This window comes from Petaurus breviceps, unplaced genomic scaffold (assembly GCF_028583685.1).
Source record: "Petaurus breviceps papuanus isolate PSGF00001 unplaced genomic scaffold, PetGlider_PUasm1.0 139, whole genome shotgun sequence".
NCBI lineage: Eukaryota > Metazoa > Chordata > Mammalia > Diprotodontia > Petauridae > Petaurus > Petaurus breviceps.
Window position 1 is genome coordinate 16160151 of NW_027185697.1, and position 13890 is coordinate 16174040.

Sequence of the window (13890 nt, forward strand, 5' to 3'; positions counted from 1 at the left end):
ACAGAGACAAACAGAGATAGATACAGACATATCCATAATGGATGGATTAAGACAGAGATAGAGACAGACAGAAAAACAGAGACAGATAGCTTGGGTCTAGAAAGGCTGAATGACTTGCTTGACCAGGGTTCCATTGTCTATATTCCAGAGATAAGACTCCTGATTCTGGGGCCATATTCCTTCTCTCATATATTTAATTTGTTTGCTTATTCACTTGACATGCACATTGTTTCCCCTGATAGAATGTAAGCTTCTAGAGGACAGGGATGGTTTCTTTTTTTTTTCTCTACCCCCAGCATCTAGCTTATTGTTTTTCTTTGTTTTTCTCTAGACCTCATTGGTACAGTGGACTCCTAAGTGAGAAAATTCCCTTTACCAATACCCATTGGGCCATTTGCTCTGAAACCTCTAGTCTTAGAGAGTTGCTTTGGGTATGGCAGTGAGGTAACATGTCCAAGGTCACACAGTCAGTATGTGTGAGAAGCAGGTTTTCCTGATCCCAAATCCTCTTCCTTCATCACAGTGCTCTGCTAGGCTACTCCTCAAAAGCTGCTTGGTGCAGAGTAGACACTAAATACATACCTGTTGGCTGGTTTGAGCAGAACGTATCTGCTAAATGCTTTGTAAGTGGGTTGGGGCAAGGGGAAGAAGGGGAGCCCGTGAGTTAGGGAATTAGGTGTGTGTGTTTTTAAGGAAAAGGTTGTTAACAGTTTATGTGCCCTGGACTCCACTGGCATTCTGTACAGCCTATGGATCCTAATGTTTGTTATTGCCAAAAGTACGATCTATGGGATTACAAGTGAAACCAGCTACGTTTATAGTAATTAGTGAAGCCAGAATTCAAATCCATTTCCTTTGACTTGAAATCCAGCATTCTGCTGTTTAGTGGAAAGTTCTGGGCTTCGAGTCAGGGAGGCCTGGGTTCAACAGACCCTGTCTCACCAGCTTCTCTCTGTGTGACCCTGGGCAGCATGTCTATTCATCTCTTTCTGTATCCCTTTGTCCAGCTCTAAAGTCAGTCAGTCAATAAGCATTTATTAAGCACCTACTGCTTCCAATACCGTGCTAAGCACTGGGGATACAAACAATATGGCCCCAGCTCTCAAGGCTCTCCCACTCTACTTAGAAAGATGACTTCAAAATGACTAGGTCCTCCAGAGCTAATTACAGTGCAAATGGAAGGCCATCTCAGAGGGAAGGGGCCCAGGGCTGGGGAACCCCTTAATTAAAGGAATAACAATAGAATTTGTCCTGTGAATTTTGGATTCAGTCAAAGGACCATGCTTGAGGACCTAGAGAGCCATGTGTGGCCTCAAGGCCACAGGCTCCTCACTCCTGGACTAGCCACTGGGAGGTGGGATGGGGTGGGATAGGGCACAGAGAGCTAGGATAGGCCTCCTGCCCAAGATAGGATTTAAGCTGAGAGGCCAAGAGGAACCAGTGACTTGATGGGCCTCCAAGGATCCTTCCAATTCTATTTTCACCCGTCACGATATTACCTTTCTATCTCAACGCAATCAACATTATCAAGCATTTACTGAACACTGTTGAAATGACCAGTAGTGGAAGGACTCTATCCAAAATAAGAGATTGAGCTCCATGCAAAAAAAGCCAAGTCTGGTTTATATATTTGGCATGTGGTTGTAAAACCATAATGCATAATGTTTACATCTAGACAGGTTGATGCCTGCATTTAGGGAAGAATGACAACCACAGTATAAATTAGGAAGCAAAAACATGGCAGAGTTCCAGCCATCTCATTCATTTCCCCAGTAGCCATTTTGTCCAAGGCTCTCTCCTTTAATTCTTTCTCAGGGTCCGGGCGCCATTTTTGGAGGCCACACAAGAAGGCCCTCTTTCAGGGAGTAATCTCATTTCCAGATTAACCCCTCCCTTTGGAAATTCCTAATCTGATTTGAGATAATCTGCACTGGCCAACTTTCTGAATCTTTCATATTTTCTGTATTTAATCTTTGAAAGCTTTTCACTAATCAGGATCTTCTCTCTAGAGTTTCCTCCTGACCTCTTAGTCATTGCCGTATGATTTTTCCTTCATGTAGATGTTTCTTTCCTTTCTTTAAACTTTTTCATAAAGGACTCTTTATAACAAATATATTTAAAATTTTCAATTAGCAAGCAGTTATTCTTTTCTTCCTCCCACATTCCCTGCCATTAAAAAAAAAAGATAAACAAAACACTTGTAATGAATATGCATAGTCAAACAGAACAAATTCCCGGTTTGGCAATGTTTAAGACACTCCTTTCAGCCCTTCCCCCAAACCATGACTTACTCTGTTGGGACCCAGAGTGACTCCCAGCCAGAAAGTCCTGGAGAGGACCTCATTCCACTAGAATAATTAGAAACAACTTGGTCCAAAACCTCCGCTGAGGGAGGACACTCAGCTGGCGTCTCTCCCCATTCCCTCCTAGCTGAGCCGCTTTTGGACTTCTCCATCACTCTCTGTGTGAATGACTTCCTCAAAGCGTTTTTCTTCTCTTTTCTCGGACTGTGAAGGACTCTCAATGCCAAACCAAGGCGTTTGCATTTTCTTTGAAATATACCAGAGAACCATTGAAAATTCTTGAGTGGCAGAGTGACATTATCAGATCTGTGCTTTAGAAAATTAACGCAGCAGATGTATGTAAGATAGCTTATACGGGGATGTAGGGAAACCATTTAAAAGACTATTGCAGCAGTCCAGGGTCTGAACTAGGGTGGTGGCTCTCTGAGAGGTAAGAAGGGGACAGATATGGAGGCAGAGTGACCAGATGTGGCAACTGATTGCATAAGCAAGGATAGTGAGGCAAAGGGTTAGGGTTCAGACCCCAAAGCTTTGCACTTGAGTTGTACAATGGATGGAGGGGGGGCAGGAATAGGGAGAAAAAACATCCATTCTTCTTTGGACCTGTTAAGCTTGAGAGGGATGGCTAGATATATAGATTGGGGAGCCATTTGCCTAGAGATGATAATTGAATCCATGGGCGCCAATTAGGTCACCCAGAAAGAAACTGTGGTTGTGGCTTCTGTCCTTCACTCTCAAAGAGGACCAAAATGGCATCACTACGCTGAAAGAAATTGTAAAAAAAGAAGAAAGGGTCCAGGAGATGGTCCTGGACCACATTCATAATGTACACAGGCAGTAAGACATGAATGGCCATCCATCAGAGGAGACCAAGAAGGGATCTCTGTCTATCCTCTTCACCACTGGAATACTAAGAGAAAGCAATATCATGAGACCCCAAGTAGGAGAGAGTATGGAGGGGGGGACAGGGTAGTCAAGCTCTTTTTCCCAGAGCAGGTGGGTCCTTGCTTTTTAACTTCTGGTGTTGGGGAGTTGCCTGGTTGTACACGAGATTCAGTGACTGTCCCAGGGTCACACAGTCAGTAAATGTCAGAGGCACTCATGAACTCAAGTCTTCCTGACCCCAAGGCCAGATCTTTAGCTACCACTTCAAGCTGCTTCTGACCAGTCAAACTCACAGCCTCTCAAAATTCCCTTCTCCAACATTCCCCAAACTAACTGTCTAGCTCTGTGTGAAGACCTCCATCGATGGGGAACCTGTTTCCCTCCAAGGCAGTCTATTCTGCTTTTCTGTCTCCAACTGATTTTCCTTTTGTCCAGTCTAAATTGCCTCTCTGTAACTTTCACTCATTTCCCATGTTCTTCCCTCTGGGACAAAGTAGAGCATGTGTCATCCCTCTTCTATGCACTGACCCTTCAAATAACCCGAATACATTCATTCTTCTCCTGGATGAAGATTCTCATTTTCTTCCACCACTATGGTACCTTCTAGGCCCTTCAACCTCTTGACTGCCCTTCCCTGGATGCTCTCCAGTATATCAATATCCTTCCTAAACTGTGGCTCCTAGAAACGAACATTCTAGTCCAGATAGAGTCTTAACCAAGCAGATGACCTGGGAAGCATCACCTCCTGATTTCAGGAAGCTTCACCTTGAGTCCTTGGATCATAGCCAATGAGTTCCTAAATCTTGTTGTTTCTATCTCTACAGCTCTCATATCTGACCCCTTCTCTCAACTTCCTAGACTAGTTCCAGTCTTTCGCCCTCTTTTAATGCAACTGCTACAATGGACCCCTAAATAGTCCTCCTGCCCCTTTTTTTTCCTAATGCGTTCTAGACAGACTTGCCACTGAAGCATAGGCCTGACCGCATCACACCTAAAAAATGCTTGGTGCCTCTCTATTTCTTCCAGTATAAAATAAAAACTTAAACTCAAAACCCTCAATAGTTTGAGTCCAAATTTTCTTTCCAAGTTTATTTTGTGTTATTCCTTTTCATCCACTGTACATTCCAACCAAATTTGTTCAGTAACTCTTTTTTTTTTTTTTGCTTTTTGGACGGGGGAGGGCAGGGCAATTGGGGTTAAGTGACTTGCCCAAGGTCACACGGCTAGTAAGTATTAAGTGTGAGGCTGGATTTGAACTCAGGTCCTCCTGACTCCAGGGCCGGTGTTCTATTCACTGTGCTGCCTAGCAGCCCCTGTTCAGTAACTCTTGCCTGAGATTCAGCATGCTCTTTCAAACCTTTGTGTCCCCACACTTGGAAAGCAAATTGGACTCCCAAATCCATACATACAACCCCAGTCTCTCTCCTGAACTCCCATCACATAATGCCTATTGATTCTACTGATGATAGAAATTTGGTGACATTTCTCCGCCCCCCCCCCCCACAGCTGCAGCCCCTCAGGGTAAGGGGGCTCATAGGATTACTTCAATGGCTCCATGCCACCAGACCCCTTGAACATGTTTATCTTACTTTCACTGGCTTGGGGAAGGATTGTTTAGAACATCCTTCAGCGACTTCTGTTCCAGCTGAGAATACTGGCTGGGAACCGCTGGGTTTTGTTATTCTCAGGGCAGCATGACTGATCTGAGCTTTTCCTGCAAACATTGCAGTAATTGTCAATACACATTTACCATTTACCATGTTCTGTACTGAATGTAAATCAAATAAGTGGCACTCAGATCTGCTCTCAGCACTTGGCACACACATTATCGCTTTTGTAATGCACAGCGACTCCATAAAGTAGTTACTGTGGATATTAATTTACCTAAGGGGAAGTGAGTCCCAGAAAAGGTCAAAGGACATCCCCTGTTCACACAACTAACACATGACAACCAAGGCAGGTTTTGAACTTGGATGTCTCTGACTTCCAAACTCAGCTTTCTATCCATTATGGAGGGCTTCATCTATATCAGAGTTCATCAGATCAATGAATGAAAAACTTATTATTTATTAAGTACTTGAGATAAAAAGAGAAAAAGAAGACAGACCCTGCTCTCAAAGGGCTTACACTCTAAGAAAGGAAAACAAAACATAGGAGACCTTTCAGCTGCTAGGTAGATGGAAAGGGCCAGAGGATTATGGGTTCCTCTATAATCTTTCACTTGGTGATCTCATTGGCTCCCAAAGATTTAATTATCATCTCGGTATGATTGATTCTTACTTCTACTGATCTGGCCCTAAATTCTCTGCTCTTGAATCTACTAGATGTCCAGTAACATGTTCAAAACTGCACTCACTGTCTCACATCCCCCAACTCCCCAACACTCTTTGCTCTCAAATCTCCTTATTGTTGGCAAAGGCACCACCATCCTTCAAGTGCCCCATGCTTCCAACTTCTCTAAGCCCAGTCCCTCATGTCTAAGCTGTTCGCAAAGACTCTTGATTTCACCTTTGCAACATCTTCTCTCCTCTGATGTTGCCCCCACCCTAACCCTCCTCTCCTTACACCTGGGCTACTGTAATCATGTGCTGCATTGGTCTGCCCTCCACAAGTCTATCCCACTGCAGTCCATCCTCCATTCATCCACCAAAGTGATTTTCATATCTGACCATGCCATCTCTGACTCCAAGAAATACCAGCGGCTTCTTATTGCCCCCAGGATCAAATACAAAATCTTCTGTCTGGCAATGAAATTCCTTCATAACCTGGCTCCCACTTCCTACCTTCTTTTTTCTTCTTTTTTTAAAGCAATTGGATTTAAGTAACTTGTCTAAGGTTACACGGCCAGTTATTTTGTGTGGGTGTTAAGTATCTGAGGCTGGAACCGATCCCGGGTCCTCCTGATTCCAGGGCCAGCGCTTTTACTCACTGCACCACCTGGTCACCTCACCTCCTACCTTTTCAACCTTCTTATACTTTACATCCATCGGTGGACTCTTCCATCCCCTGACGTTGCCCCCTTTGCTGTTGCTCTAACAAGGCTTTTCATCTCTTGAGTCTTGATATTTTTACTGGCTATTCCCCATCCCTAGAAAAGCTCCTTCTCCTCAGCTCCACCTTCTGACTTCCTTCACATCCCAGTTAGAAGCTCACCTTCTGCAGGAAGGCTTTCCCAGTTCCTCTTATGCCTTCCCTCTGGTCATTATCTCTCATTTATCCTCTATGTAGCTTGTTTGTATGGAATTGTTTTCATGTAGTCCTCGTTAGATTGTAAGCTACCTGACAGTAGGACTGTTGGGGTCTGTTTTGCAAAAAAAATTGTTTGTTTTGCCTTTATTGGTGTCCCTAGAAGTGGACACAGTGCCTGGCACATAGTAGGCCCTTAATAAATGCTTATTGACTGACTATTAAGGGTACTGTTGCATCATGGATGGAAAAGCTCCTTAATCCTTATTGGTGTATCTGCCACCAAAAGGAGGGTGCTTGTGGTAACGGGGTACTTGTTCTAGGTCTCTCCTGGCAGAGAAATGTAGGGGGGTTATTGGAGGAAGGAGTGAAGTCGGTGTCTAGTCAGGAGCATAAAAAGGAAAGGAAACATTGGCAAGGTGTAATGTAATGCCAAGGAAAGGCAACTTCCCAAGGTTCAGAATACCAGCATAGGCGCTCTCCATTTTATTCAGTGACAAAGTAAGAACAGAGAAGGTCAAAATATGACATCATTCAAAATCCAGCATTTACTAAGTGTGATTAAATAATCTCCAAGTACTACCCCACTCCTGGACCTTCCAATCATTCAATCAATTACAAAGTCCCTGTTCTAAATACTACTCCACCCCTAGGCTGTACCTTCATTTAGTCCATCACAAAACCCCTTTCTCAAATGGAGATTAGTTTCCAAACATAAGTAAAGTACATTCATTTGTTCAACCATAGAACACAAAAAGGTCAAAAGTTCCCCACCCCTGGATCACAATTGAATCTACCCCAGAGTTACATCAAGTTTAAGCACAGCACTTAATACCCAAATGGAGGTCTTTTCTTCATCTTGACACGAGGCAAGTTCTCAGCAATCTTAGTTCCTGGGGAGACAAGGCTTAGCAAGGCCACAAGATACATTGCCAGTCTCTTCATTAATTCATCCTCTGTCTGCAGAACAGTCCTAGAACCCCTGAAAACATTAGCAAAACCCTCTCCCAGGATTTCTGTAAACATACAACAAGAAAATCCTTCTTCAGGGCTTCTGAACCAACAGAAAGGTTCCCAGACCCCTGCAACAACAGCACTGTCCTTCACCAGTGGACAGTATTCATTCTGTCTGCAGGACAGTCTCCAGACCCCTGCAACAACAGCACTGTCCTTCACCAGTGGACAGTATTCACTCTCTGTCTGCAGGACAGTCTCAGGGCTTCTTAGCCAACAGCCAGGTTCCAGGACTTCTTCAACAGGACTGTCTTTCACCAGTGGACAAATCTTGCAAAACAACATCAAAACAGACAGACAAAGTACCAGCAAAACAGCCATGTCTCCTCAGTCCTTGGCAGCTCCGGGGGCAGGTCTCAAAAGCCCAGGGCGATTCAAAGTGGCCCTCAGCAATTCTCTCAGTCTCTCTCTCTGCCTCCACGAGGGTGCTGCTTCCAAAAAGTTCTTCTGCCTCTCTCTTGTCTCTCCAAATCTATGCCACCAGCTCCTCCCAGTTCAGGACTTTCTTTTTACATCAACAAGTCCATCCCACAGGTGGGATTAACAAGCTCTGGGTTTTAACACAATCAATTTGAAAACCAAGGCAATACAGGGGAATCTTTATATTCCATTACTATCACACAAGGAGTCTGGGAGCAGGCTTTGGGCCAGCCTCCCATCACAGGATCATAGATTTATCAAACTCAAGGTATCTCTAGTCCAAACCCCTATTTTATAGAGGGGGAAATTGAGGCAACAGGTAATAAGTGAAAGGCTTGGGCCACTAGACAAGGCTGCTTTCTGCTTTTCTGTGGTACCAAGGAAGAGGGAGGCAGTCTAATGAATATGGCAATATAACTGTACATGAGGTGGGCAATAGAGAGCTGGCCTCAGACCTAGAGTCTAGGACCACTTCCTGAGCCTGCCAGGTGTGCGACTCCAGACAAGTCCCCAGGGCTCACATTCAAGTCACTCTTGGCAACTCTTTAAATATTAGTTGCCAAATAGTTGCTGGGACTAGGGAGATGGAACGGATAGATAGATGAATGAATGCATGAAAAATCATTTATTAAGCACCTGTTATGTTCCAGGCACTATGTTAGGTGCTGAAGATATAAATACTAAATGAGGAAAATCTGTTAGGAGTTTACATCCCAACAGACCAGGACAAGACATATAGGGGAGTGATGGCCAGGAAGAGAGGAGCACTTTGGCCCTAACGTTCAGAGGGCTGTCCAATGGAGCTACAGGAGAAGCAACCGATGCCTCTTTTTCAGAAGCAATGGTGGCATTGAAATGTTTTCTGTTTCCCAGAGCAAGAGGTGGAGAATTGTAGGAATGGAGGTGGGGTGGGGAGTGTGATGGTGATGGTGATGGGATATGTGCGCAGAGGAAGGGCAGATGGCAAGATGCTGAAATTTTGAACGCTGCTGTTTTCTTTTCCAAGGACAATGATCTTTTCATAGGAAAGAAGAAAAAAAACCTGGTTTTCAGGGAGTGGAAACCAGAGATAATGTGCTAGAAGGTCAGGCAGCATCTGGCTGCCCTCCCTGAGTTCAGGTCATGATGATGTTTTCATGCAAGTCTGTATAGCCACATGTTGGGTATGATGTAGGATGACTCCTTCATGTCTGAATTGTAGTGGATGGCCTGTGAGGCCCCTTTCCAATGTGGAGATATTTTGTGATTCTTTGTGCCTTGTGTTAGAAAGGCAGAACCCAATTCCTTCTGAGATTTCGGAATTTTCGGTTCTTGGTTCTCTCCAGAAAGTGTACATTGGATAGAGGCAGGGAGATGCAGTATAACTTACAGCCTGGAAGGTCTTGGGGCAAGTCACTTAGCTAAACTGGATGACTTCTTAAGGTCTCTTCAGACTTAAACCCACAGTTGTAGGCCTGGGTTCTCAAAGTGGGCAATACCGCCCCTGGGGGGTGCTGGAATGGTCAGGGGGGGGCATAGTAGCCTCAGGTGCAACTGGGAGGCGTTGAATAAAAATAAGCAGGTGGTGGAAGCATAAGGAAAGAAGAGAATTTTGAAAAACTGTTCATACATATTTCGTCTGTTTTGTAACAGAGTTAAAGTCATAGTGATTACATTACTTTCCAAATAATACACAAAGTGCAACTTATAACTGATTAGTGGTCAAGTATGCCAGCAGGTCTTAACAAGCAAGTGTTGGCAGGTGAGCATGCCATGCGTTCTCAGCATTCTTAGGAAGTCCAGCATGCATCAGCAGGAATATGTGTGTGTGATGACTCGTTTACAATATGACACTATACGGTTACGTGCTGCAACATGGCATCATCAAACTTTCAATGCAAGAAAAAAAAGCACAAATTTATAATAAATTATTAAAGATGCATCGTTTAAAAAATTTTATTTTTGGAAGTGATGCAAATTTTTAAAAAGGTTTAAAGGGTTAAAGAAAGTAAATTTCTAGGGGAGTGCTGGGTATTTCTTTTTTTTTTTCTAAAGGGGGCGTAGACTAAATAAGTTTAGGAAGCTCTGGTCCAGAACAAGAGTTCTTTCCATGATCTCTATGAACTTATTTTAAAAATAATTTTATAACTGTATTTCAAAACAATTTTGTAATAACATCAGTTTTATTTTATGCAGTAAAACCATAATTTCTTTTTTTTAATGCATTTAAAATCATGATTCATAAAAGGGGTCCATAGGCTTGCCCAGATTTCTTGGTGGGTCCAGGATGCAAAAAAAGTTTAAGAACCACCCCTGGACTAGCCAAGAGCTTGGGGTCCATCATGGCTTTCCTAAGCCTGGAATGTTTATCATTATCATTATTCTAATGATATTGTCTTGCTTTCTTTATCTGTAAAAGTATTACTTTTTTTCCTCCTCTGCTCTCCTCTCTTTTGTATTTTTGTCTTTAAATCCCATATACCTCACACAGTGCCTGGCACATTGCAGAGACTTCATTATTTATTGAAATAGATGCAATGACTACAATAATTTTAGTGAGAAAAATAACAAAGAAAAACTGTAATTATAGTAACTGAAGTTGGTTCTGGATAAGGAAGCAGAGAATTTGTCTTCAAACCTGCCACTAATGCTGATTTTTTTTTTGGAGGGAGGGAAAGCAGGACAATTGGGGTTAAGTGACTTGCTCAAGGTCACAGGGCTAGTAAGTGTTAAGTGCTTGAGGTCAGATTTGAACGCAGGTCCTCCTGACTCCAGGGTCCGTGCTCTATTTACTACACCAACTAGTGGTCCCCACTAATGCTTATTTAAGTAATGAACTTGAATATACAGTACCTGCGTTCAAATCCTAGTCCTACCTCAGAAGAGCCAGTTAACCTTTCTGAGCCACAATTTCCTTCTGTGCAAAGTGAAGGAGGTGAACTAGATGACCTCTAAAGACCCTTTCAGCTCTAGGTCTCTGATTCTGGGATCCATGGGCCTCTCAGTTAACTAATCTGCAAAATGAGATTGGACTCAGTTTCCTTCTGAGGTTCCTTTTGGCTCAAGAGCTATGAAATCCCATGATCCTTCTCTACCTAGGAGATTAGAAAATGACCTCCCTCCTCTGCAGACACAGGGGACTGTGGGTATGTGGACTATATGGTCAAGCTTGCTTGATTCATTGACTAGGTTTGTTTATCTGTTATTTTTCCCCCATCCTCTTTCTTTTTTATTTTTCATTACAAGGCGTGACTTGCTGGCTAGGAGAAGAGGAAGGATAAAATCAGAAATGAAGGTGATATTTTAAAAAAAGTTCAATAAAAAGGTTTTCTTTAATTTTTTTTTTTGAATTTAACTAGAAGTGGGGAGTCCCCAACAGTTTCCCAAATCATAGTTGTAGGGCATCTGGTGAGATTTTAAGATGATAGGGGTAGGTATGATAAATTTCCCTACTAAAAAATGCCGGAAGTGATCACAGTAACTGTACTACTGCTAATAATAATAAATGGATATTTAGATATTTGAAGTTTCCAAAAATACAAAAAAAAAAATCATCTCATTTGAACCCTGAGAAGAGGTACCTAGGAGGTATGGGTCACAATTGACATCAGTGGAGGGTGTTTCCATACTAGGACTTCCCCCACAGTGATGAAATCCCACACCCTTCTTGTTCAGGTATGGTTCCAAGAAAAATGAACCTTTCAGATTCAGTCCGCTTTGTCCAATCAGCTGTTTCTTGTTTGTTCTTCCTCATTGTCTGCCAACATTGGCAATGTAAGAATTAGAATGCACCGTGCCAAGATTTGGGGATTGTCTTTGTTTAGATAAAGGATTGTGTGTTCTTTTGTGCCCTGACAGGTTGGTTCAGAGGATACACGCTGAGAAATAAGGCCAAAAAGGTATGGTTGTTTATTTGCTTTTTCTTTTCTTCCTCTTATCTGAATTTTTTCCTGCTTTGCATTGCTTGGGTTACAGGTGGCATTATAATTATAGCTGTGTGATTAGGCTTGACTCTGATTTTTCTCTTCGCAGTTTTACCTCATTTACAAGCCAAAGCAGATTTCCAGATCTTCATAGGGATGGCCCATAGGACAGTTAAACATGATCCCCAGGAAAGCATCAATTGATCAGCAAGCATTTAGTAGCACCTCCTGTGTACCAGACACTGTGCTAAGCTAGGAATTTCCCTGTGTCCAGCCCGCCAGTTTGGGAAGGTGAAAGGGAATCAGACCAAGGGGGTAAGACCAGAGTCATTGAAGGCAGGGGAAGGTGGGAGGTCCTTCTGCTCATCCCCATATCCCCTAGAACAAAGCTAATGCAACAGTCAACGAGCATTGCTTTATCAGAGGCTTCAGCTTTGGTGAAGGTCCAATGGTCCGCCATGACTTTTTCCTTATTGCAAATGGGCTAGGCTGCAGGGGTGTCTTTTCCCGGGGCCAGGAATGCAAAGAACCAAGTTACAGTTTCAGGATTTAATAAGGCCATCCTCTGGATGGTCCATTGAGGCGCGGAGGCAATGTTTGACTCTTGGAGGCTTTGCAAAAGCACCACAATATCTCATAGGTTCTATGGAGCTAGAAAGAAATGAGGTGCTATCTCAGCAGGGAATTATCCTTCCAGGACCTGTCGAACTAATCACAGTAAGGCCCACCACCAGCATCTTGCAGGGGTGGGGAACCTGCGGCCTCAAGGCCACATGTGGCCTTCTCGGTCCTCAAGTGAGGTCCTCTGACTGAATCAGATTCAAAGGGCCACACTTGAGGGCCTGGAGGGCCCCACGTGGCCTCAAGATTGTGGGTTCCCCACTCCTAGTAGATCATCTTCACTTAATCCCATTTGGATTCTTGTCTTCACATATATACTTTATCATTTAGTTTGATAATTTACCCTGAAATGGAAGTTTTCTTTTAATGAAAAAAAAATGTTAACCCTCTCATTTCAAAAAAATAATTGAATCTCATTATGTTCCTGTCAGATTCTGATGTCAAATTCTCAGTTGTCTAGTGAGTTGGAAGAAAGCGGTAAAATCATAGAATAATATATCTGTGTATATGGAAGGGGCCTTAGCAATCATTAAATCTAACCCCATTCATTTGACAGATGGAGAAACTGAGGCCCAGAGATATAAATGACTTGCCCAGAGTCACACAGAAGATGCCAGGCCTTTCTGACTTCACTCTCTCCCCATGACCAGAGTGTCGATCTCATTTTTCACTTTTTACTTTTATTCTCTCACTGACTTTGTGCCAAAGCATCCAAACTGTCTTTGGGCCCAGAAATAAGCCAGAATATGACTACGGCATCTCCAAAGCAAAGAGCAATACTTAATCAGTTGGAGGGGACAGCTGATGGACAGGGTAGCTGATGGCTGGCCTGGCTTTCACGCCACAAACGGTGATGCTGCTGGCTAAGGGACCAGGGCTTCAAAGGACGATTCGAATTCCCACAGGCCTGGGGTCCTACACCTGCCAAGAGCACATAAGGCCATGGATTCTTGTGGTTCATTAATTTCCAATTCTTCAAAGAAATTGACTTTTTAAAAAACAGGCACAGAGAAGACCATTTAAATCCCAGAGACCCTTGGCTTTCAATTTCATGTGCATGATGTAGCCCAGGGAGGACGAGGGAGACAATAAGGGGTGAATCAAAATCATACGACAGAGCGGGGAGTAGTGCAGAGGACTTGGGAGGCAGGCGCCTGGGCTTCCAGTGCCAGCTCTGCCACTGTCCTGCTGTGCAACCTTGGATAAGACATAGAGGTTCTCTGGGCCTCTATTTCTTTAACAGGACCATGTCCTAACACTGTGTTCTCTGGTCCCTCCTGACTTTAATGCCTGTCCTAAGGATCTTCCCAGCTTTGCCATTTTGTGTTCTAAGACCCCTCCCAGCTTTAACATTTTACATTTTAAGGTCCCTCCCAGCTCAGACATTCCATGTTCTAAGGACCCTTACAAGACTGACTTTCTCTGTTCTAAGGCACTTTCTAGCTCTGACTCTCGATGGTTCTGTGGCTAGCACAAAGTCCTTTTCCGTAAAGCATGGGACATTAGAGAAACTGCAGAAGGCTGTCCATTTTGTACTTTCCTGTAACTTGTTTTGTTAA

General features: G+C 43.4%; 1 protein-coding gene across 1 annotated transcript in view; it reads left to right on the forward strand.

The window, feature by feature from the left end:
• LOC138145837 (dedicator of cytokinesis protein 5-like) overlaps positions 1-13890 on the forward strand; it is a 126208-nt gene that overhangs the window by 87691 nt on the left and 24627 nt on the right. Inside the window, exon 3 of the mRNA XM_069067425.1 lies at positions 11646-11686. Coding sequence (XP_068923526.1) covers positions 11646-11686 — 41 coding nt within the window. The remainder of the gene's footprint in view (positions 1-11645; positions 11687-13890) is intronic.